The 27247-nt window shown below is 39.2% G+C and overlaps 1 protein-coding gene across 1 annotated transcript; it reads right to left on the reverse strand.

Moving 5' to 3' along the window:
* Window positions 1–10: 10 nt before the first annotated feature.
* LOC131547798 (gastrula zinc finger protein XlCGF8.2DB-like) lies at window positions 11–27247 on the reverse strand. Its single transcript, XM_058788474.1, has 3 exons — window positions 27211–27247; window positions 23871–24016; window positions 11–3118 (listed from the first exon to the last, which is right to left on the reverse strand). Exons 2-3 carry the CDS (start codon window positions 23953–23955, stop codon window positions 2193–2195), a joined length of 1011 nt encoding a protein of 336 aa, XP_058644457.1. The 5' UTR covers window positions 23956–24016; window positions 27211–27247; the 3' UTR covers window positions 11–2192.

Genomic DNA, 27247 nt, shown 5'->3' on the forward strand with positions numbered 1-27247 from the left:
AATTAAAATATACAGTTTATAGTTTATTTATATAAAAGGTATATTTATGTATAAAGTTGGGTAACATTACTATTCCCAGTCCTGCCCACTCCCTATGACATTTTTTCCTGTCCCGTCCCAATCACGTGATTCGTAGCGATTTTGTTTCCCATCCCGCGGGATTCCCGTGACCCATGGGATTCCCGAAAAAATGTCAGCCTCTACAACCAACCACAGCGGTGATGCGGTTGTCACAGCGACCGTCACAGCCCTATTTCTCTCTTTCTCCATGCTGTTTTCAGGTGCTGTCATCTTGTTCAGTTGGTTCAGCAGCACCTTGGTTACAAAGATCGTTGCCAAGAAGTACAAAGGCTTGGTGTATATGCCGTTAAACCAGTGCTTCACAATCTGCAGCAGAGTAGCTTTTGTTATCTTCAACCTGCTATCTGTACTAAGACTTTTGTTCAGTAAACGTTTCAGAGCCTCAACAAAGGCAATCACGTCTGAAGCAGTCGCTATGTGTGAACTTATTTGTCTCGTCAGTTCTTCAAAAGGCGCAAGCAGTGTTACTGCATTTTCAATAAGGCCCCACTAGTATGTGCTGAAAAAAAAAAAAAGGTGGGAAGCTCATATTCTGCCCCATATGCAACAAGTGCTCGCACTAACAAACTTGACATCATATAAAACATACTGTTCCAACGTGTCTGAGTGTCTTGTTGTAGAATCTTTTTTGACAGTCCTAGCTGTGTCTGTATCTCTCCAAGTCGGGACATGGCAAGGTGAGAATGTTTGAAGTGCCCGACTATCTTTCTCCCTATCGCCATACAGTTGAAAATGCTGCGCTGGCTCAGGACTCCTTCGTGCATGGCTAACTGGAGGGTATGAGCCATTCAGCTAAGATTGTGGCTTTAACCATATTTCGGCAATTATCTTGCAGCACAACGTACCATATTTTTTGTTATGTTCCACTGAGCTAACATGCTCTCGAGTGCCCACGCTATAGCAGCGTGTGAGAGCCTGGGCATTCTTGTGCTTGAAGCATTACTCTCCTCATCTCAAAGTTTTCTTCAATCCACTGAGCAGTAAGGCTCAACATACTCACTGGACTTAAGTCGGAGCTCCGTATGTCAGTAGTAAAACTTATATCAGTCACATTTTTGCCCAAAAGCATGAGTTGCCACTTCATTGTATAGAGCGGGGAACGAAATGTCAGCAAAGTGCCACTGGCTAGGGAGGGAGTAGTGCAGTTCAATAAATCGATAAGATGACGAAATCCCAAATCCTCAACAATGCTGAACGGTTGGTCATCAATTGCAATCATTTCAATAACTTTGCATGTGATGGCTTTTGCTTTGGCATGGTCCTTGTCAAATTTTATTGTATTGTCAAGTGTTTGTTGCACCGGCTCTTTGGTAGTGGGTGACACTGTTTGTTTGGCAATGACTTTCGTCTGATAATCTTTATAATTTCAGGATGGTGAAACTTTAGATGGCTTATTAGATTAGTTGTATTGAAGTTTTTTGCTCTACTGCCCCTCGCATTACCTCATTTTTGCAGCTGTTGCAAATTGCAGGTCTGAGGTCTTCTTTTTTCATGATGAAAAACTTCCACACCGCAGACATCTTGTCTTCTCTCTAGCAATAAAGCTTCTAACTGCGCTTTTGCTTCATGCAACGTCACAGAAAGCATCAATCAAAACTTTAGTAGCCAGCAGCAAGCACATGAAGTGGCTCAAACTGCGGAAATAATCCATAATTTATTGGCTTTAAGATATCAACCTAATTTTGTTATCGGACCGATAATGATAATATTAAAAACAACATTTATGCCGATAAATGTTGTTTTTAATATTATCATTATCGGTACCGATATGGCTGCCGATATATCGTACATCCCTAAATAAAATTTAAGTAAAAAATTTTGTTCCTGTTTTATGTCAAGTGTGTCAGCTTACGGACAATCGCTATGCAGAAGCTTCATGTGCTTGTGACTCTTTAGCTCCGCCCACGGCACGTCTCCAGGAACCTGACTGTTTTAAGAGAGAAGCGTAAAGCTATATCTGTCTTCTGTAAATCTAATAAAACTGAAGACACTTTGGAAATACGAAGGATGCATTACTACTCTACAGGTACTTAAAATTAACATGAGATTGGCAGAAACTGTGTGTTATATCCGCTTTAAGGTGATTCCTGTCTGTGAACTTCATTTAACATTCAACAGTTCTTTCCTGAGTGAATACATATGTGGTTTTTAAAGGTTACTTTATGTCTGAAACTCTTTCCACATTTAGGGCATGTGAAAGGCTTCTCTCCAGTGTGAATTTTCATGTGAGTCTTAAGATTTCCTTCTTGTGAGAAGCTCTTCCTACACACTTTGCAGGTGAAAGGGGTCTCTCCAGTGTGAACTCTCCTGTGGTTTTTAAGGGATGCTTTATGTCTAAAGCTCTTCCCACACTGATCACAGGTGAAAGGCTTCTCTTCAGTGTGAATTCTCATGTGATATTTAAGACCACCTTTTAGTGAGAAGCTCTTCCCACACAGTTTGCAGGTGAAAGGGCTCTCTCCAGTGTGACTTCTCATATGGGCATTAAAGGTTACTTTATGTCTGAAACACTTTCCACACTGAGGGCATATGAAAGGCTTCTCTCCCGTGTGAATTTTCACATGAGTCTTAAGATTTCCTTCTAGTGAAAAGCTCTTCCCACACAGTTTGCAGGTGAAAGGGGTCTCTCCAGTGTGAACCCTCCTGTGGTTTTTAAGGGATACTTTATGTCTAAAGCTCTTTCCACACTGAGGGCATGTGAAAGGCTTCTCTCCAGTGTGAATTTTCATGTGAGTCTTACGATTTCCTTCTTGTGAGAAGCTCTTCCCACACAGTTTGCAGGTAAAAGGGGTCTCTCCATTGTGAATTCTCATGTGCACTTGAAGGCTTCCCTTTTCAGTGAAACTTCTTCCACACTGTTGGCAGATTAAATAACTTCTAGTTCCTGTCTTTTGAATTCTTTTTCTTGAGGAAGTTTTTTTAGTCTGTGGGCATTTAACAGATTTTTCTCCAGTTTTGAAATCATGATATGTCTCACACTGATCTTCCTCTTCCATTTCAATCAGTATTTCACTCTCCTCTTTCAGCGCCTTCAGATCTAAGGTGAGAACAACAAATAAAATAACAGACATCAGAAAATTTTAAATATTTTAAGCATTAAAAACAAACATCATATAAACTAGATGCACTAAGTTAGGTGCTATCTGTAATCTCAAAACCTTTTTGCAACCTTAAAATGTTTTCCAAACCCACATACATACATACACTGAATGTATTAGTGCTCTCAATCAATTAAAAAAATAATAATTTGCTAATTTTTTCTGAAATTAATCAAATCCCACCAAACATTAAAGGGATAGTTCACCCAAAAATTTAAATTAGCCAAAGATTTACTCACCCTCAGGGCATACTAGGCGTGTCTGACATTCCTCTTTCAGATGAACCGTTATATTCCACATTGTCCTGTCTGCTCCAATCTGCATAATTGCAGTGAATGGTTCCCCTGTTTCTGAATCCCCACAAAAAAAGTATCCATCCATCATAAAACTACTCCACACGGCTCCGGGGTGTTAATAAAGGCCTTCTGAAGCGAAACGATGCGTTAGTTTAAGAAAAATGTAGATTCTTAAAACTTTATAAACTGTAATGTGCAGCTTCCGGTCTCTCAAGCAGGCGCGTTCACGACGAGGCGTTGAGCGTAGTGATGGCCGCTTTAGAAACACTGCTTCATGAAGCTTCGAAACTTTTAGGAATCTTTTGTTTCGAATCAGTGGTTCGGAGCGCGTATCAAATTGGACAAGTCACGTGATTTCAGCAAACGAGGCTTCGTTACATCATAACTTTCAAAACATTTCGAAAATTTCAATGGTTTGCCGTTGGGGGGCGATCTCTGTAAACTTGTGAATCATGCGAGTTCATTGAGATTGCCCCCCAGCGGTGAAACATTGAACCAGTGTCTATAGTTTTTACCTTATCTCAGATCAGTTTCATCAATTGGTAGACATTTTTAACGAGACACGTGTAATTAAAAGAATGACAAGTAGGTAATAGTCTCTTACTGGCCTCTATATAGAAGCTGTCCATAAAACAAACAAAGCAAGCCAGCAAATTAATATAAAATATTTTAAAAACCATCTCAAAAATTAATGGTATTTTATTATTTTTATTGCATTTAACGTAGTATACTTTCAATAAAACATTTGTAATGGGCTTTAAAAGTTGTTTTTCTGTATGTTTTAGCCTGAGTTTTTGTTGCATTTACACACTTTTGACCAGCAGGCGTCACCAGCGTGTGGTGTTTTGAGCGCTTTCGAAACAATGAATAATTTTGCGAAGCAATTGGTTCAGTTGATTTGAAGCTTTGAAAAGCTTTGTTTCTCCCATCACTAGTCGAGCGTATGACGTAGGCGTAACGAAAGGCGAACATAAGATCCGGGGAGAGAGTGACGAACGCGGATGCACAGGGGAGAAAGCAAAACAAAACACCTGTCACAAACTTATTTAAACATCCCGGTTATCGACACGAACGCACCATTTTAATCAAAACAGATACAGTTTACTTGTTCACATGGTTTTCCTGTTCACTTTGTTTTTCTGTGCTGTACACACAACTTGGTTCTCGAGAAATTCATGCTTCTCCCCGGAGCTTACTCTCGCGAGACTAGTCTTCTTTCCGGATCTTACGTTACACCTATGTCATACGATCGACCGCCTCGTAGTGAACGCGCCTGCTTGAGAGACCGGAAGCTGCACATTACAGTTTATAAAGTTTTAAGAATCTACATTTTTCTTAAACTAACGCATCGTTTCGCTTCAGAAGGCCTTTATTAACACCTCAGAGCCGTGTGGAGTAATTTTATGATGGATGGATACTTTTTTTCGGATTCAGAAACAGGGGCACCATTCACTGCAATTATACAGATTGGAGCAGACAGGACAATGTGGAATATAACTCCGAATGTGTTCGTCTGAAAGAGGAAAGTCAGACATGCCCAGGATGCCCTGAGGGTGAGTAAAACTTAGGCTAATTTTCATTTTTGGGTGAACTATCCCTTTAAAGTTTTTAAATACACTTTTGTATTACAATAATTTCTTATTCAATCTTCAAATTAATGTACAAACAACAAAGACAGTATATTTTTAATATTTGTTTAAATGGCATCTTTTTTTTTTTTTTTTAAATGACTGAAGGCCAGTATCACTGATACCAATTGTACTAATGTCTCTATTAACAGACATCACAGCAGCACGTGTAAAGTTTTGCATGTGTGTTGATTCAGGAAGTATGCTACCAGGATGGCGTGTCCATTAAAACACATAAGCCAGTAATCAATCCATGATCTTTATTTTCTGGTTGCAGCATTGGAACCAACTATAGAGTTGTATGGTTTTAAATCAGGAACACATCAACTCTACAGAAACATTAAATGCACCTGAGGAGACTTAGCTCCGCCCATGGATAACCATGTCATATGTCCTCATTTGAATTCTCAACAGCCGCCCCCAAATATGGGAACATATTTGTCCCCTAGAGAATTCTGTGAATCAATTCAATCATCTGAAAACTGATCAAGCACCACCAGACAACTAACTGGACGCATATAGTATTTTCCTTCAATGAGGACTTCCACAACCCTTATTCTGCCATCTGGACTTGGCATGATCTTTGTGACAGTTCCTATTGGCCAAAGTCCCTGTGGAAGGTGAGGGTCAACTACCATAACTACAGAGTCACATAAAATCAAATTACCATCCTGTCTCCACTTCTGACGACCTTGAAGAGATGGAAGATAATCTTTAATAAAACTTGACCAAAAGCTATCAGCCATTGCCTCCATTTCCTACGTGAAAGAAGTTCCGAATTAGCATACAATACTTGAGGAAGGGAAGCATCTCGCCGCCCCCATTAACAGTATATTAGGAGTCATGGGATCAGAATCAGAGATGTTAGATGACACATATCCCAGAGGTTTCGAGTTCAACATCTCTTCCACTTCGACCAGAACCGTATATAGAACTTCCTCTGAAAGCACTTATGTACCCAATGTTATTCGCAAGGCTGCCTTAATGGATCTGACTTCTCTCTCCCAACAACCTCCAAAATGCGGAGAACAGGGAGGATTAAAGTTGAATCGAATCTGCTGCTTGGAAAGTAATTCCTGAAGGGCAGGGCTAAGTTGATCAAAGGACTCTCTGAGCTCTCTCTCTCCTCCTCGGAAATTAGTTCCTTGATCTGAAATGAGTTCATAAGGCTGACCTCTACGAGCTATAAAACGTCGTAGAGCTAAGAGGAAATGATTGGTATCCAAGCTGGAGAGAAGCTCAAGATGAACACATCGTGTCGTTTGACATTTGAAAAGAAGACCCCACCGTTTCTCATGTCTTCGACCTACACTAACATTGAAAGGGCCAAAGCAGTCCATTCCTGTTGACCAAAATGGAGGCTTACAGAGGTGTAATCTAGAGGGAGGAAGGTCAGCCATCCTAGGAGCTGAAGGGGAACCTTTCCATCCAGGGCCGTAACCACCATAGACAAGTCCCCCCCAATATTTGAAATTCTTGTACTGATCTGCTGTCCTCCATTACGCAGCGCTCTTGTTAAGATGACAAAAAAGCTTTAAAAGTAACATTTGCAATCTGCTCTGCCTCAGCGGGTTAACAGCGCTCGTCAATGTCAAAATAATTGAACTGGCCAATCAAATCAAAGTAGGCGGGGTTTAGTGTTCACAGATGCTGAGCGCGTCGCGAAGATTGAAAACATTGAAAGAGCGAGGTAAGATGGAAGCTGCAAATCATTTAATGTCAACTGTTTTACGATAGAAATGACAGACACAGTTATATTCAGTGAAGCAAACTGCTCGACTTTTTTTTCTCAAATATGCCCATTTTAAGCGAGAGAGGGGGAGGGGTGTGTGTGTGCGTGTTAATTATCTGCATCTGTTTGTCTGTCCCTACAAATGATGAAACTGTGAATTTAGTCATAATTCAAAAACACGTCGTTGCTGAGAAATATAATGCAGCGATTCAGTATGAAACTATTTTCTTACAATAAAAGTCGCGGGGGTAGTGTTGACAAGTTTCTGTGTGAGTAATAATCAGAGGCGCGGGAAGTGAGGGTGCTGCAGCACCCCCTGTTTTTTTTCTGTGGGCAACTGTTTAACTTTTTTTAAAAATCGGAGTGTCTATTTAAGTGCAAATAGTCCGGTTGTTGGCAGAGACTATTTGCAGTAACTCCACCCACAAACTTATTATTGGGATTGTTAGAAATTGCAACAAAATTTCTCCATTCTGTCACAGAGGGAGTTTTGGTTCCTTGCCGCTGTCGCCTCTGGCTTGCTCAGTTTGGGGACACTTAATTTCTAGCGATTATCGCCGATTTGATTGCACAGATACTATTTAAACTAAACTGAGCTAGACAATGACATCTCTGAATTCAATAATGAAATGCCTTTAACTGAAAATTGAAAATTGAGTGTTTAATCTTATCATTATACATTACTGATACTCTATCCTCCAATTTGATACTGTTAAGTGCTTTGACACAATCTGTATTGTAAAAGCGCTATATAAATAAAGGTAACTTGACTTGACTTGATAGTCAAATTTGCAAAAGACGATAATCAGTCGTCAGATGCAGTGGCACAGATGGTAAAGCCTATGTCACACTCCTTTTGACACGATCGACCTGGGTTCGAATCTGTCTTTTGGCGAACTTTTTTCTCCCTTTTCGAATTTCAAATCACATCAGAAAAGCATTTATTTTTTAATAAAAATGAAGGAAATGATTAAAAAGTTGTAAATAAAGTATCGGGTAGGGTTAGGGTAGGTGTAGGGAGGGATTTTGTCCCAATCCATTTAATAATTTGAAATAAAATTTAAAAAATTACACTCAATAAGTTATTGCATACTGTTTTATAATGTTTTACAATGCTGAGGTGCAGATAATTGCCACTATTTGCAATAAGTAATTAGCAGAATATCCTGCTATTTTAACATAGAATAAATAGAATCTAAAGCTATTTTGCACTGTGTAAATAGCATATCACTAAAAAATAATGCTATTTTCACTTAATGTAAATTGCCTCTATCGCAACCCCCCCAATTATATATGTATATATACATACAAAATTGGTCCCCCCCCAATGTTCAAGACATGGTTACGGCCTTGTTTCCATCTCCGACATCCACGACATAATCGTTGAACTGACTTTAACGCTTGCCGTCCATGTAGGACCCAGTACTTCCTTCGTAATTGGGCAAAAACTCTTTGTGGCCCTGGATGACACAAAGTTGAATCAAAATCTGCAATCAAAAGCTTAGTAATTGGGCCCTTAGGGTCCGAAACAATTGGATGGATTGTGTCATATTCCAAGTCCTCACTATAACGAAGACGACCGCCCACTCTTATTAGATCTGCTACAGGGTCATACTCTGGTGCGAATTCAACAAGTCGACTCTGTGTACAGACATTCCGACCCAGTTTGAGTAACTCATACTCCTCAAGAAAATCCTCCTCTTGTGCATAACGAAGGAGTAATAGTTCTGCTTGATTCTGACTAAGTCTATTCTCTGGTGTTGAATCAGGAGAGAAGTTCTCAATAGTATATGCCACCAACTCTGACCAAGTATTGAATTTTTTCGCTTCCGGCTTCGCTACTGTTCGGACGCTCCTGCTTATTGCTCTGCGCTTACGCTATTTATGTACTTTTCTCAGATTTCTCTAAGTTTTTAACTTCAGCATATCAGCACAGTGCTCAAACAACACAGTTTTTAGAAAAAGAAGACTCTTTGCCTCCCACTGCCAGCAGTTTACATTCCGGAGACGGGAAAACACAGCTGTCTACATTCAAACAGACGGGAAAGAAAATGCCCCTTGTGGAATCTACCTGCTCCATGAACTGCCACAGACTTCTACAAAGGATTGTGGTTCTTGAAACAAAGTTACTTGCTGGACCTCCAAAACAGGTGGAACACACAGCAGGTTGTCATCACGGACGCCCTCAGCATACAGCCGGTGAGTCCTGTGAATCTAGTGAATCTCAACAGTTTATACAAAGTGTAGAGGAACAAGCTGATCGACAGACTAATCGATGGCACAAACAGGGAGCGAGACCCAAAAGCACTCGAGACATCAGATTGTCACGAGTATCTCGTATTGCTGCGGTAGCATCCTCTACCCCAGATACGGCTATGACAAGACTTGTAAACACTGGCATTCTACAACCCCCTATACATCTTGAGAACCGATTTGAGGCATTAATGAATGTGGGTGAGGAATCCCCAAATGTGACAAAACATGGATCGAATCAGCCAGCAGCTAACATCGCTACTAACCGAAGCGAGGCCCAGGACTCTGATAGTGGGCGACTCTATTATCAGAAACATCAGTAGCAGGACTACAACTACATGCTGCTTTCCTCAAGCAACCGTCTCTGAAGCACAAGACTGCAAATCGAATCATCATCCATGTGGGGAAGAACGATATTCGGAAAGAGCAGTCAGAACTGCTTAAGAAGGATTTCAGTGAACTCTTTGAAACACTTCAAAGACTTGAAGTTCAGTCGTTCATCAGTGGACCACTCCCAGCAAGGGGAACTAACTTGTTTTCACGGCTGCTTGGGCTGAATACATGGCTACAAAGAACCTGCAGTACAAAAGGAGTCAACTTCATCGACAACTTCAATATTTTCTGGGGCCACAGACAACTGTTTAAACTGGACGGCTTCCACCCAAACAAACTTGGTGCGAGAGTGCTAAAGGACAATATCTATTTCTCCCTCAGTCATCCTTCAGTGGTGTGTGCCAATCCACTCGGCCTCACCTGGACAGAGTATGAGTGACCACAGGACTTCATGTCAGCCTCAGAGTCATCTTGTGGTTGACATCCCACAAGGACACTGATAACACCACGCAGCCAAAACAAGCTCTCCTCACAGAGACTATCCCGGCTGAGCCCTGCCCACACAGCTCATCACAAACAGACTGTGACGTACTACATCAGCTCCAAGACTCAGCACCCAAGGACAACTATCTGGAAAACAGCCAGGGAAGCCAGGACAACATATCACAGCCACCGGAAACACCAGAGCCAGAGCCCCGCTCGCCAGACACACTATCCCTCTCTCCAGAATCTCCACTTCTAAGCTTCTCACAGAAAATGGAGGAACTGGTGTATGCTGGGACCAAACTCTTCCACTCGTTTGCTGCAAGCCCCCAGATATCAACTAAAAAACGGCGGGCCCCACAACCACCAAAGACAGCTGGCCCAGATCTCCCTCCTCCTCCTGTGAGAGCTCTCCGACCGCTGCCACAACGACAGGGCCCAAACCCTCCTCCATCGGCTGTAGGTGAACCAAAAACAACTGATAACAGCTCTCAGTGATATGTGTCGGGTCCCCGCTATATTAGCAGCAACACTCACAAATGCTCACAGAACAAGCGGGAACCCAGTGTGCCTGTAGCCTTCTATATTGCTGTTTTATCACGTGATAGAAAGTCTAAGGCCTTCTCAAGCCGTACGACTGACCCATCTAATCTGTGGCCTGTAATGCACCAATCTAAGATTGCTGTAGAGACAACATGTAATTCCATCAAGTTAGCATTTTTAAACATTCGCTCACTAAAAAATAAATCATTTCTGATCAATGATTTTATAACCACAAACAACCTGGATTTTATGTTTCTAAATGAAACATGGCTTGAAGACAGCTGCAGTGCAACAGTCCTCAATGAAACAGCCCCTCCTAACTTTAACTTTACAAGTGTCTGCAGGACTGTTAGGAGAGGTGGAGGTGTAGCTGCTCTATTTAAAGATGTTTATCAATGCAAGTGTCATTTGGTCAGTATTTGTCCTTTGAATATCTAGGTATTGTGCTGAAAGGTGCTCCACGCATTCTGTTTATCATTATTTACAGGCCTCCAAAATACTCTCCAGCCTTTGTTAAAGAGTTCACAGAACTGTTATCAATGATTTCCTCAGAGTTTGACTGTTTTACTATTGCAGGGGATTTTAATATTCACATAGATAATGCAGAAATCAAAACTGCAAAAGAAATTATAACTGTTTTAAACACTTTTGATCTGATCCAGCATGTGCATGGACCCACACACAATCGTGGACACACTCTAGATTTACTCATCAGTAGAGGTCTAAACATTTCATCCATTGTTATTAAGGATGTAGCACTATCTGATCACTTCTGTATTTTCTTTGATATGTTGATCTCTGTTACCACTGAATCTAGATCTGTCTCTGTCAGAAAGAGATGCATTAATGAGAACACTAGTGTGCTATTTATGAAGGCTATCTCTTCAACACCAAGCATTTCTGCAGACTCTGTTGATCTTCTCCTGGATTCTTTTAACTCAAAAGTTAAGAATGTTATTGATGATATTGCTCCGACAAGGGTCTGCAAGAAGAATGGCAGACAAAAATCACCATGGAGAAGATCAACAGCAGTTCAGAGTATGAAAAGACAATGCAGAAAAGCTGAGCGGATGTGGCGGAAGACAAAACTTGAAATTCACTATAGCATCTATAAAGACAGCCTTCATGCTTTCAATGTGGAACTAGCCACAGCTAGACAGACCTTCTTCTCAAACCTTATAAACAGTAACTTAAACAACTCTCGCACTCTTTTTGCTACTGTGGAGAGACCGACAAACCCCCCCAAGTCAGATTCCCAGTGAAATGCTCTCCGACAGTAAATGCAATGAGTTTGCTTCCTTCTTTTCTGAGAAGATCAATAATATCAGAAAGGAGATTGGCATATCTACTTTTGCAGAGGTCACACAGATTCGACCGCAATTTCAAAAAGAAGTGACTGTGTCTGTTTTTGAAGCAATTGATAGCAAAATTTTGAAAGAAATAGTACAGCACCTTAACCCCCTGGGGTCGACAAACGCATATATGCGTTTTGAGGCAGATTTTCCTGATAAGGCCGAAATGAGCTTGAATTACTCTGTCGTTTTTGATCGTACAGATAAGAGCAATACACCATTCGAATCTGTAAGGGGTCTACTTTTATTTGTATACACTCATAATAACAACTAAACTTTGTGCTTCTGAAGAATAAAGAAAACAAACAGGGTGCGCTCTCTGTCTTCTCCGTCTCCGCGAACTGTTTTTAGAAACGCGTCACTAAAATGAACTGTAACTCAGCAAATACTTCACACAGAGACATGAGAAATATATCTATAGAAAGCTTGAAGTGTTTACTTAGAAATGAAGCAAGTCTTATCGAAAACAAACATTCTGTGATGAAGTAATCCGTATAAAACCAACACGATGTTCAGTCTGTCCCGTTTGACTCATTATCTCTAATGCGACTCGCGCTGTTCATATGTAAATAGCCACGTGGTAAGTGCGCGCGTGCAAACGCCCAACAACACAAACAAAGAGGAGGTCCTTCATCGCGGCTACTGTTTGTTTCTGGAAGAAGATGCGCTGAGTAAAGGCAGGATTTCCCTCGAAAGAAGAACACGATTTCATCCAGCAGAGGAGATGAGTAAGTAATGTTTCTTTTTTACATTAGTTACAGTGTTATTGTGACATAAACTTGAACAGATTTACTAACATTTAGCTGGGTTTTCCCCCAAACGACAACATGATGAATGCTACGCCTCTAAGAATGTTTAGACCATGTTTATTATTAATACTCTGTTCACAAATAGATTTTAATAGCGTGCTAAACAATAATAATTAGTTTCTCAGATATAAAATATCATTTTTTATAGTACAAAGTACATCCTTTTATTGTACAAAGCATGCTTGAGTCTGTGGCTACATAATCATATCATAGGCTACTATAAAATCATACATACTAGACTGTATGACTACAAAATCATAGTTGGGTTTTTCCCAAACTATAATTCCTGACTACAATGTTTGAAATCGTGTAAAACATTTTGAATATGATAGGCAGTTCATTGTAATTAAATTTCTTACAGCGCGATGATGTTTTCATGCTCTATATAAACCAATAAAAGTAATATGAGTGTACACTGTAACATGATGAATGCTACGAGTCTAAGTATGTTTAGTACATGTTTATTATTAATAGCCTACTCTGTTCAGAAATAGATTTGAATAACGTGCTAAACAATAATAATTAGTTTCTCAGATATAAGATTTCTTTCTCTTTTTTATGATAGTGATATATATGATATTTATGATATATATACAGATGTTCCTGATATTAACATGCTCACAAATGTTTTTTTTGTTTGTATTTTATTGAATCAGATACCAGCACCAGATGTATCCTGATGTCTCTTCAAACTGTTTTCCTCTGAGAGCGCTGCACCAACATCAGATGTTCAACTACACTGATATTCTATGTCAAAACAAGCTCCTTTTCTACTGATTGTTTTTTTTTCTTCTTGAATCCATGGAAAGAAGTAGAAACACTTAAATAACACACGTAAATATCAGGTATGATTTACTTGTTTCACTTGTTGAACAGAATCTGCTGCAGGAATGACTCAAAGTCTGTTCACATCTCTGTGGTTAGATCAGTGTGCACAATAATGTGTCTTTGACCTTCATTATGTATGTGTTGAATAAAATACAAATAATTTAAAAAACCCTTTTTTTCAATCTCCTCACATTCTCTCTTACCTGCCTCACAGTCACACTGATGGGCCGTTAGGGGCCATTAGGGGAGGGCCCTTTGTCTCTCAGGTGAGACTCACTTAATATTCATGACCATTGCCACTCCCTCGCATATAGACCCTCGATCACAAAACATGTCTTGAAAATTTTAAATCAATATATTGTTTTCTGTGAATGAGTAAGCAGAATGATTTTCACATAATTTTGAAGTAAATATTCTAGCCTACAAGACTGATTACTCAAAAGTCTTGTTCAGGACTATTTAGTGTGGGTTTTATGGCCTTATTTCAGCTACATTTTTCCCCCCAAAACTTACAAACCACGCATAATATTTTTTTTCTAAAAAATGCAAACATGTACATCCATCTTGGTCACATATTATTGTAGCACAGTTTGTGCTGAATACAAAAAAAATTACATGTTGGTCAATAGTATGTTTTAAGTAGCTGAAATAAGCACAAATATCAGGGCATGTCAAAACATCTCAAGGGCCCCAAAATGACCTCAGACCCCAGAGGGTTAAATCATCAATCTGCTATCTTGACACACTTCCCACATCTTTTTCAAAAGTGTGCTTAACTGTTTAGAAGCAGATCTCTTAGAAGTGGTGAACGCCTCACTTCTTTCTGGGACTTTTCCAAACTCCCTGAAAACTGCAGTTGTTAAGCCCCTTCTGAAAAAGCGCAATCTTGATAACACAATGTTGAACAACTATAGACCAATATCAAATCTTCCTTTCATAGGTAAGATTATTGAAAAGGTAGTTTTTAATCAGCTGAACAACTACTTAAACTCAAATGGATACCTGGACAATTTTCAATCTGGTTTCCGAGCGTATCACAGCACAGAGACAGCACTCATTAAGATAATAAATGATATTCGCTTCAATTCTGATTCTGTCAAAATATCAGTTCTGGTACTACTAGATCTTAGTGCTGCGTTTGATACGGTTGATCATAACATACTTCTAGAGAGACTGGACAGCTGCAGCTCATTAGACTAATTCATTAGACAGCTGCAGCTCATCCAGAACGCTGCTGCCAGGATTCTGACTAGAACCAGAAAATCTGAGCATATCACACCAGTCCTCAGGTCCTTACACTGGCTTCCAGTTACATTTAGGATTGATTTTAAAGTACTTTTACTCGTTTATAAATCTCTAAATGGCCTAGGACCTAAATACATTGGAGATATGCTCACTAAATATAAACCTAACAGACCACTCAGATCATTAGGATCGAGTCAGTTAGAAATAACAAGGGTTTACACAAAACAAGGGGAGTCTGCTTTTAGCTATTATGCCGCCTGCAGTTGGAACCAGCTTCCAGAAGAGATCAGATGTGCTAAAACATTAGCCACTTTTAAATCCAGACTCAAAACTCATCTGTTTAGCTGTGCATTTGTTGAATGAGCACTGTGCTACGTCCGAACTGATTGCACTATGTATAATAATTTTCTATTCTTAAATGTTTTAAATTATTTTTAAATAAATTTTTAAATCACTTTGTTTTTATTGTTGTGATTATTATTCCTTATTATTATTTTTAATGACTATTTCACTTCCTTTTATGTAAAGCACTTTGAATTACCATTGTGTATGAAATGTGCTATATAAATAAACTTGCCTTGCCTTGCCTTGCCTTGCCTTGGGAAAGGTCTAATTTGGAAGGAATTTTAAAAACTTGTGTCTGGCCACAAAACAAAGGTTTCCTCAAATCTATTGTCATGTCATCAGGAACACTACTTGGATACTTAGGCCATTGATGAGGAGGAAATATCAGAAAAGGAGGTCCTCGAAACCACTGACTAGTGGGAGAAAACTCGGCCAGTCTCTTCCCTCTAGTGATATCATCTGCCACATTGTTTCCTGTATCGACATATCTCCATTGCTCTGCAGTAGTGTGATATGGTACGCACGAGGTGATAAAGCGTTGCAGTTGAAATATTATAACTACACAAAAGTACTTTCTGATGTTTAAATCTGTAAACTTTTCATATAAATTGTTGCAGTATGTTTGTGGGTTTCAAAAGGAATTCATATTAATGTCGATTGAGAAGTTATTTCTACGAGCTCTGGTGAGTTTCTGTGTTAACAAATGTTAAATTGATGTGTTTTAACTGATTAGTGATCGGAAAAAAGTTAAAAGATGTTTATTGAATGTTTTTTGAACACTTTTTGCAAACGAAGATTTATACATGAAAGTGAGTATTTTGAGACGCAGATAATCAGCCTGTGTGTTAAACAGAGTTATTTGTGCGTTTAGTGTGCTCACGTGTATTGCTGTTAGATTGCTAAGCTAACACGTGTGAGTAAAGCTTGAGTGATGCTTCTGATAATTGATTTACTCGTATGGAGTTTAATTGTAACAAGCTAATGTGAATCTTAAGAGATTTACAATATTACTGTATTTCTGACAAGCAAAATGCCGCTTCTAATATAAAACAGGATAATCGGAGTGCCGTAAACGGTCAAATGACATCAAATTACCTCATCTTTTGTGGTCAGAACTGACTGCATCCGCACAAGCAGCGTGCGTATTATAGGATGCCCACAGAGTATGCTGCTTTAGCAAATCACGCTCCTGTTCATTGTATCTTCAAAGTAGATTTGTAGCTCTTATAACATGAAGAACAAATATTGACAAGGACTATAGAGATCAATTTAAGAAACTTTTCGATACAGAAACATACCCCTGTGCGAGTTATTGTTTTTCATCTTTAAAATACGACCAAGAATGCAATTTTCCCTGAATATTCAAACGATTGCAACTGTGACATTTATTTTATATAACAGTTCAACAAAAAAGGTAATATTTAGTGAAAAATTTACATTTTAAATGTAGCCTACATTTTAAACACAATATTGTCAATTATTGTTTGTTATATTTTAAAACGAAATAATATTTCCAACAAAATCCGTGACAGAACTGGTGTGCGTCTCCAAACAGCGGTGTTTCGTTAGTGAAGGAATCTGCAGCTTTGAACGATTCGAAGAGTCTGTGATTAATAGCCCATTCATAACTACAGCCATTTGCTTCGTTACTGCACGAATGAATGAATGAATGAATGAATGACGTGATGCTTCGCTCATTAAGACAGTGACTTGCCGCCACCTACTGGCGATTCTAGTTTCACTTCATTTTGGCATGATTTAGTGCTTTATTTATTATATTAATAATACACTTAATGGCATGTTAAGAATATGACATTAAACATGATATACAATTAATAATAAGGCTAGAAAAACTTTGCCTCCCTAAAGGTAAAAAAAAAAAAAAATGCACCTGTAAATCAATTTAAGGGTGCAAATATTGTCCCTTAATGGAAAAGATATGACTGCGGTCTAAGTTGGGGTACTCAGGAGAATGTTAAATGCCCCGGGGGTACACCACAGTAAAAGGTTTGAGAAGCACTGTACTAGGGCTATGGCTACGTCTACGGCACTCTTCAGGGGCATTTCTAGCCAAGAGATTTGTGGCAGGTGAGTTGGTCTGCAACGCACACTTTCGTGAGATTCTACTGAGAGTGCTACTAAGGGTGCTCCAATCAGGATTTTTGGAGCCAATCACAGGAAGCAGTATCTTCAATGAGTCACCAACACCAATCTATTTGAAGCCTTCTTTTTTTATCATGTAGAACTATTAATAGTGATGCCCCAATCAGGACTTTTACAGACATTCACTCAGGGCCTGACTTAAATTTTTGAAAATGGTGGGAATTCCCTCTTAAAGGTAGGGTAGGCGATTTCGGAAAGGCTAGCAATTGCAAGCTAGCTTTGAAAGCAAGATACCCACCCTCCCTGCATAATCACTCTGCAAAGCCACGCCTCCTCCAAAACACATGAACACGCTCGGGCAGACCAGAGACTACCCTGCGACACGATGAGAGACGCCGTTGGTGGAGGGTTGAATGCAACGCTGATTGCCTCACGTCTCATTCACTGCTGAGAGAACATTACAGTAAAGCGCATATTACAATAATTGAGCCTTTCATTCTTGCTGGAACGTACTGATGACGTATTATGTCTGTGCAAACAGGGTGCGCAGAGGTATGCAAATACATATTTGACAGGCAGGCAGGACAGCCTATCGTAACGTTCTGACTGAACATTTTGATTGGACGAGCATTTTATGGTCCTACGCCTTCCACAGACGACATAAATAAATGTAGACCACTTAACTTAGTAATAGCTATTGGGCTGTGAAGAGACTTTCAACCAGCATAACCAAAAATGTTTTTGAACCAAATCACCTACCCTGCCATTAAGGGACTTGTGTGTGTGTGTGTGTGTGTTGGAGGGGGGGGGGAGAGATTTTTGACATTCAAAAATACATAATTATCTCCCCTAAATTTGATCACACAGTGCATTTTTGTTTTTACAACAGGGTTAGAGAAATGTAAATAGTAAATCAACTCCATGGTTATCCCAAGTGATCAAGGGCTTAGGACGGGGGTGTCAAACTCATTTTCACTGAGGGCCACTTCAACATTATGGCTGCCATCAAAGGGCCGGTTGTCAAAGTAAATAATAAAGACAAGTATCAAACACATGTCATTACATTAACTTTTAAAAACATTTGTTACATTTATGGTACAACAAATAATTGTGAGCTGCTAAGAACATGTGACATATGACATTTTAAAAATCAAATGAGCCCGGTCTCATGAAAATGCAATTCAATTTCACATTTATTTGTATAGCACTTTTCATGATACACTGTTGTGAAGCAGCTTCATAGAAAATGAACATTTCTACATTAGAACACTTAATAAAAAGATTGTAGAAGTCAATCTGCGATACCAAACAGGAACACAGGGGGACGCCAAACGACCACTAAACGAGCTCCCTTGACCTGACTGATCCAGATGTACCAACTAAACCACCGACTGCTGCGTAATCTAAAACACCTTCAGCCAGCGCCCAGTATAAAACACTCCTGCTTTTAAGCCAAACAGCTTGCAGATTTTTTTTTTCTTTTCTACACTGACATCCGTACGCGAGTACTAGGCTATTATCTCCGCCATCTCTGATGAAACGGCCGTGTTTTCTCTGCATTAGCGCTGTTTTGAACTTACTGTTGGAATGCATTCGCTTACTGGATCCTTAGACTTTCCAGGAGTTTACCGGTTGATCTGATCGAAAAAAAATGCTGCTTTCCATTTTTATAATGTATTGTTTTAGTTCAAATTTACTGATTCAAATTAGTAGGCTAATTATTATTTTACTACTCTGCACAAGGGTGACCACCTGGCTCTTGATTTATTTACCGCCGTCACGGCTATGCTTCTCCGACGAGCCGCTGCTTCTTCGGCTTTTGCCGTGGTACTGCGGGTTCACAAGCAACATACCCGTGGACACTACAGACATCTCGACTTCGTTTTTCATTTACATAACTCCTGGCATAAATTAAGAAATAAATTATTAGTTTATTAAGTGTTTTTGATACTCTGAAGTTTATGAGGTTCTGAATATCATTAGCTTCCATGTGCAACACAAAACGGTGAAAATGATAAAAACACCTTTCACTGCATTTCTTTCCATAAATAAGCACACATAGATGACTCTCCCACTGCCCATCCAAATGTTTTTTGAAAGCTGTAATGGATCAGAGTGCATTTTCAGTATTTTGTACATTATATATAGTGTCCACTGCAGCAAATCCTACATCTTTGAATTTATCATAATTTTATGTAATTTAGCACTAGTGGTCTCAGGTTCTTCTGTAAACCATCTTTCAGGGTATCAGCTGAACAATGACACGAAAGCTTCACTGAGTGAGAGCGCCAAAATATGAACGGGTAAAGCGAGAGTCACCTTTCCACGCCAGAAAAAAGCGAAAAATATCTGACTTTTTCCAAGCAATCCTCATCTCGATCAAGCAGCAGCGCGGATGACACACCTGCTAACAAAAAGGCAGGCTCCAGCAGCTGTGCCAGAAATAGCAGGGAAAACAGAGTGTATTACAGGAACTAACCATCTCAAAAAAAAGAGACTGTGAGAAAACACGGTGACAGTCACAAGCATAAAAATGCACGTGATCATGTAATCGCGAAGAACGCTGCACAGACTACACCGTTAACACGTGCAGTCCCTCGTGCATGCGAGCAGCAGGACGAACAGGAATGGAGGGAGTTAAAAATGAAATTTAACAGCCTATATGATCGCACGTGTGGTGCGGCTGACAGAACAGCGTACGCTGAGACGAATTGTTGAAAAAGTGTTTTCGTAGCTTCATAACGTTACGGTTGAACCCCTGATGGCAGATGGACTATTCTGACAATGTCTTTCATACTTTTCTGGGCCTTGACAATGTTAATTGTTAGGCAGTAAATGGGACAGTCACAAGTCAGTCCCTCCAGGATTTCACGATTTTTTTGTGTGATTTTTGCGATCATAATGACTGATTTTGTGGTGGTAATTTCCATAAATTTGTGACAAATTTGCGATTTTTTTTTTCTTTTAAATTATGATATCACATTTACCAAATTAACTCAAGTGAAGTCACCTTTATTTATATAGTGCTTTTAACAATACAGATTGTGTCAAAGCATCTTTACAGTATCAAATAGGAAAACAGTGTCAGTAGTGCAGAAGGACAAGAGTAAACACTCAATTTTCAGTTAAAGGTATTTCATTACTGAATTCAGTGACGTCATCATCCAGCTCAGTTCAGTTCTAATAGTATTTGTGCGATCATGTCGACGATATCACTGGAAATTAAGTGTCCCCAATAGGGCTGCACGATTAATCGCATGCGATTTTGAACCAGCTGGAGTTTATTAAACGTGCAGATTATGTATTATGTTAGATGCACAATATTCACAAATAACAAACAAAATGCATAAAGCTGGTTTATTTTGGTCTCTTCAGTTCTGGAACATTTGAACTTTTAAAACAACCTTAGGACCCTTTTTCCACCTTACCTATGTAAACATTAACAAAGAAGTATTGTAGCTGTACATACTGCTTGTAAATCCAATTCATACATTTGGTATTTTGGTCTCTTAATAAATTCTGATTTATTGATATATATATATATTATATATTGATATATAAAAAATAGAAGGGGAAAAAATTCAATAATTAAACAACACTGCGTAGTCAGCGTTGGTATTGTATCCTTTTACATTTATGCATTTAGCAGACGCTTTTATCCAAAGCGACTTACATTGCATTCAAGTTACAGTTTTTACATTTTTTATCAGCTCTTGCTTTCCCTGGGAATCGAACCCATGATCTTTGCGTTGCTAGCGCCATGCTCTACTATTTGAGCTACAGGAAAGCCTGTATCAGACTTTACTGATCAGTGTGCACTTAACATTATATAAATTCAAGTTCAAATGGAGTTAACAGTGTTTTTGACCAGCGAATGACGGAGATGGAGTGTCATTAGAACGGCTGTAGCTGTTATCTGAGGCAGCAAGTGCATCGCAACATATGCTTTCATCAACTTTTACAGGTTATATAACGTTTATTGTAGCTATATGGACGCTTAGTTTTTCTTGTTGTTTAATACACTTGGTAAAAATCTCAAATTAAGCGCTTATATGCACAGGATATTTAAAACGTACAAAAGTATATTGGATAGACGGCAAATAACCTACTTCTCCGCTCTTCAAGCACACAAAAACATTAGCCTTTACAGACATAGTGTTTGAGTAAAGAAAACGCTGTACTATTCCAACATCAATTATTTATTCACCCTTTCATTGCGAAAAAGCGGAGATCTGTCTCCAGGCTGCGCGCGGCGCGTCAATCTGAGGCCGGTGAAGTTACAAGGTTTCGCTGAGAGATGCATTACGAGGTTTTACTGACAAGCTCTTTTTAATGCTTATCATTGGTTAAACATTTTTAAAACCCTCTGATTTAAAATAATAATAACGAATTATAATAGAGATATGAAGTTTGGATAATTTTCCACGGCACACCTGACACGAGGGTATGGCTACTGCATACTCTGCCACACGGAAACGCCGCCTGCTCGTGCAGTATATCGGGGTATTGCTCAGCCCTGATGTGAGGAGGCAGGTGAGACAAATTTGCCGCCATTGTTTCTTGACAGACCGCTCACATACACAGACGTCATCACGTGAACAACATCTGAATCCACGTAATGTAAAATAATTCAGTTACATGATTATAATTTTATGTTATGTGAGGTCTTTTATTTATTTTTTTGTGATTATTTTGCGGTTAAATGACGAATTATGCAGGATCACAAAAAAATGCGACATTTTGTTTATTTTGCATTGCATTCAGCGATCGCGGAATCACGAAAAACTGGAGGGACTGACAAGACTCCCGGTTTTCATCCAAAATATCTTAAATTGTGTTCTGAAGACGAACGAAGCTTTTACGGGTTTGGAACAACATGGGGGTAAACAAAATGACAATTTTAATTTTGGGGTGGAGTAGCCCTTTAAGAGAAGAAATAGGACGGCACATTCTTTCCTTTCACTGTATGCCACAAAGACTGGAATTAGCCATGCTGGATGTTCAGAAGTCTGTTCCAGTGATTGAAAAAGTCTATGACTTGCTACAGCTAGTATGGAAAACATACCATTTTAGCCCCAAAAGCAAGTGCGAGTTGAAAGCATTGGTATGGAGTTAGGCTGTGCCATACGAACACCTTCTGCTGTGAAGACCCAGCGCTGGCTGCCTCACATTTACAGAGCCCTTTCTGTTTTTCTTGCATCTGATCAGACTACAGGCCAGGGCCAATATACTGCTGTGCACTTCCACATGCAACACCTCATGCAAAAACACTGAAATAAGAGGAAGAGCAAAACACATCTCACAACAAATGGAAAAGTTGCCTTTTGTGGCGTTGTGTCACTTTCTGCATGACCTGTTTGGAGAAATCTCAAAGTTGAGTCTTGTGCTTCAGAAGAACTTACTTATTCTATCTCAGGCTAAAGCAGCTATCGATTCCTGTGTTTGTACAATCAAGGGAATGAAAGACAAACCAGTGAGAAATGGAAAGTTGGAGGAATTTCTCAGTCACACAAACTTAAATTCAGTTTCTCAGCATGAAAATGTGCAGGACAAAGCCCAAAGAGAAAACCAGACCAGAAGGCAGAAGAAAGCAGCCGCATCTGACTACGTGGGCTTTTCCTTTCAAAACACACAGCTGAAAGGCTGAGATCCCTCAGGTTTCAGTGAAGAACTAAACCACCTCACTGATGAAACTGTAGACACAACAGTTAAGGAACTTGAAAGGAGGTTTGAAATAACGAGAGACAACACACAGCACAAAAAAACACAAGGGACAGAGATCATTCGAAGCTTCTCAATCTTTTGTCATGATTCTTGGCCAGGCGACATCTACACTTTTGGAGAAAATGAAATTGACACACAACTGAAATGGTATCAAGACATCTTGCTGAAAAATGGATGTGACATCAGTGCTGGACAGGCAGAATGGAGCTGAAAACCCTTGTAAAAGGACAGTTTTCAGATAAATCCTATTGCAGCTTGTGGGAAGTCCTACTAAGGAAAGAGCTCTACTGCACAGACTTCCAGAATGTTTTGCATCTAGTTGAGATAACGCTTGTACTAGCAATTTCGGCTGCTCAGTGTGAACATGGCTTTTCAGTTCAAAACAGGATAAAATCTCAAGTACGCAATTCACTCCATGTGTCAACCTTGATCAGGCCCATCACTTGAACAGTCTGATCCCGAACCATGTGTCAAACGCTGACGGCCAAACTACACCCAGTGGCCAAGCGATATGGACACAATCATGGTCAGTGGCAGTGACACTGGCTCAGACTCTGCGTAAAGAAAAATTATTTGACTGTATATAGTTCATAAGTTGAAAGTGACATTCAGTTCAGTTCCCAGAACATTCACAAGATGAAAATGCTGAAACTAAGAAGAGGAGAGACATACACAACAGGTTGACTAAAAGTAAAGTGATTTTTTTATTTTTTATTTTTTTTAAGTACATTATGTGGCTCGTAAAAAAAAAAAGAGCCAATGGCTCCTTAATTGATTTTTTTTGTCTGGAGCCCTGATAATGAAAGCCCAATTCTGAAGTAGGATCTTCTCAGCTGCATTTGAAGGCAGCATTACTATTTGTCTGGTCTTGTGATCTTAACATGTCTATATAAAATAAAACATCAGGGCACTCATATGACATTACTCAAAAATATCACTAATTTCTGTCGAGTTAGTCATTTGAACATTTGATAATTATAAAAATGTCAGAGTTCCGCTTTAAGAATGAAAACCAACCTGGTTTTTCCTCAGATTCTTCTTGTTTGACTCTGAAAGCATCTTCAATCTTCATGTCTTCACTCTCCACTTTAATAAACGCCATCTTTACAAGAGCCACGTGGATCTCAGTAGCTTGACCAGGAGATTTTGTGTGTCTGGACACTCTGTCACGATTAAGATGAAAATAATTAACAGAGAGAAAAATAAATCAAAACTAAATTATGGTTAATAAAGGGCCTGATTAACCAAGACATTAAAAAAAACAACACAAACAATGCAAAAACAAAAAACACTAAATACTAAAACTAGCGCTACAGATTAATGAAAGAAGACACCTTATACAGCCAATTCATATTCAGTTATGATATTTACAGGGCTTGACATTAACACCCGCCAAGCTGCGGAGGGCTGTATTTTGTATACAGTAACAGAGCTCAGCTCAACAGTAACGCTTGTCTGGGACAACTAGACTTTTAAAGAGGCAAGTGAAAGAGAATTTTACTTGCCCGACCGGACAGCAAACGTGATTAAAACATAATTAGAGAATCACCAAGATCTCAGCGAGAATGATTCTGATTTTATTACATTTGGTGCAAAGGGGAATGCCTCGCTTCTCAGAACGATGAGCTTTGTAAAAATCGGCACGTTTCAGAAATGCGGAGCAACAATAATGTACAGCATGAGGAAAATAATGTGTTTTTTGAACCTTAAATCACAAACATTGCATTACACCAAATAATGTTCTTTTTGCAACATGATCTCACAGAATTCCGTGTAATGTTCACGGATTTAATTAACCTCCGAATCTGTGGTGGTGGAATCGCCGAAAATTCCGTGCTGTGCTCACAGAAGTGATACCAATGTAAGTCAGTGACAGGCATCGGCCGTGCTCCACGCACGGATCCACTGGTTCAACACTTTCAATATGCCGACGCGATAATTTATCGTCATCATTATTGTTCAGAACTGGGTGGGTCGGGTACTCCAGTGAAAGTATAACTGCATCGGAGTCACTCTTTTCACGTGGTCCGATGCAGCGCTGGTGTTGCAGTGGATCCGTGAGTGGAGCACGGCTGATGCCTGTCACTGACTTACATTGGTATCACTTCTGTGAGCACAGCACGGAATTTTCGGCGATTCCACCTCCACAGATTCGGGGTTAATTAAGTCCGTGAACATTACACGGAATTCTGTGAGATCAGGTTGTCTTTTTAGCAACGTCATATGACCCTTTTAAATATATTTTACTCATACATTATTTAGCTGATGAGTCAAGAAAGAAATGGTACAAGATAAACATATTAACAGAAGAACTCAATGGAGATCATGTGGAGAGGAGTCATTTTATTTTTAAGAAAAGATTTAAAAGCAACACTAATCATTTTAAATGTAGTTTTACATTTAAAATGTTTATTTTCTAACAGAAAAGTAGCTATGTCAACGCAGAAAGTTTACACTGGGCCCTGTGGCTAGGGGGCAATTTTAACAGTAGGTGCGTTTACATGGAGCACTGTAATCGGTTTAAAAGTCCAATCCGAATGAAAATGCTCCATATAAACACCTCAATCGGAATAAAAATGCCCAAACCGAATGAAATTGTAATCGGGTTGAGAGGGGTGGGATAAACCTTTCTATAAACCGAACAAAATTAAAATCCTGCCATGTAAACACTTTAAACCGATTACTTTGCGTCTACATCACGTCCAGAGGTCGGGTCGTCAGAACGTGAACGTGATGATGTCGGCAACGGTACATTCTGTGATTTGGGGACACCGACACTACAGTAGAGACTGGGTAATAGTGGAGGTATAAAGTTAAAATTTCCATTATACAGTTAAAACACATTAGAAAGGAGAACGCTTGCTGTGTGACGGACTATCTGCTCTCATGTCCGGAGTGAAAAACAGATCTGAAATGAAGCGCAATTTTCTGCTTTTCAGCTTAGAAACAACACAGTGATGATAGTGAAAGTAGCTCAATGAAAATAAACAACTTGACCAAAAGTTGCCTTTGTCATTTGTATTTGTATAGATGACAGATTCACAATTTCCGATCTGCTTGAATTTATACGTGCTCACGCCATGAATGTTGTCTGAAACACGATTGTGATAAAGCAATGCTCCTTTGATTCACTGTTCAGCAACTCTTGGTAAGAAATCGTGTATTTGTTCCATTTAAGTACAGTACAACTTTGTAGTATCAGAGTACAATTAATCTCAGCTGCATTACAGAGGGGCATATGATTTCTATGATCGCGTTCTGGCCATATGACTGAGCGCTCGAATGAACGCAAGGATTCAAATATTAACCGTTTATTCTAAGCAAGTGCAAACAGATATTAAAAATATTAACGTAAATATGGGCGTTTTTCCTCTGGTGACTTGTTTTGTTGTCACTGTAGGCTATTAGCATATCCTAAAATCGAAAGCACAGGCACATGTAAACACCATATCGGATTAGATAACGTCTCATGTAAACAGTTCATCGAATCTTTCAATCGGAATGACAAAAAGTGTACATGTGTAAACACACCTAGTGTTACAGTGTACCCCTGATGTTGTAGCCATGATAAAATCTCATAAGCTAGCTAGCCACACCTATATTAGCATAGGTTTTCATGTTCATTTTCTATCAGTAACCTAGAGATAAAATGTATGTAGTTTAAATTCGCGATCATCTAAACATTAGACAGCAGCAGAAAAATACTGTACATCCAAAAATTAATTTTCATACCACAAAATCAGTGTTTTAAACAATTAAAAATGTCTGCTGAGGTGAAATGATTGTGCTCCTTTTCCACAGACAGAGAGATACTCTTCTGAGCATTTGCAGATTAAGTGTCATCGCTCTAGCTCGACTCTGATTGGAGGATCATCTCTTCAGCGCAGCGCGAGCAGGACAGACGACAATGCAGAATATTAATAACTATGACTGGGACTGTCATATACACAACATTATAATGAGAACACTATTATAATAAAACGCTGTGTTTCTACACGTTGTTGCTGAAGAACGCGTCCACAAAAGGAGTTCATTCAGAGCCGTGCAGACACTTCATGTTCATTCGGGGCGTTTTGTGCAGATGTCCTATAAGTCGTAATATTAACGGCATGTTGTATAAATAACGAAGCGTATTCTACATGAGATAAATGAGTTAAATCCATCGATTATAATCCTGCTATCATATGCTTCATTCTATGGTCATCTTCAGCGCGCAGCTCAAAACAGAAACATTAATAACTGTCATTTACATACCGCTATAATGAGAGCATTGTTGTAAAAAATGTTATGAATTCTTAGGGTTTCATTGAAGTTTAATGTTGAATATCTTTTAAACAAAACATAAAGCATTATTTACCCCGTCTGTATCTGCGAGGCGTCCGTTACATGTTCGT

The sequence above is a fragment of the Onychostoma macrolepis genome, chromosome 10, assembly GCF_012432095.1.
Source record: "Onychostoma macrolepis isolate SWU-2019 chromosome 10, ASM1243209v1, whole genome shotgun sequence".
Lineage (NCBI taxonomy): Eukaryota > Metazoa > Chordata > Actinopteri > Cypriniformes > Cyprinidae > Onychostoma > Onychostoma macrolepis.

Bases quoted from the DNA above. Each gene is read 5' to 3' on its own strand.
- LOC131547798 (XM_058788474.1), bottom strand. From the start codon at position 23,955: ATGGCGTTTATTAAAGTGGAGAGTGAAGACATGAAGATTGAAGATGCT. The intron at 3,119-23,870 runs GTTGGTTTTCAT...TTCTCACCTTAG, and splicing joins AGAATCTGAGGAAAAACCAG to ATCTGAAGGCGCTGAAAGAG.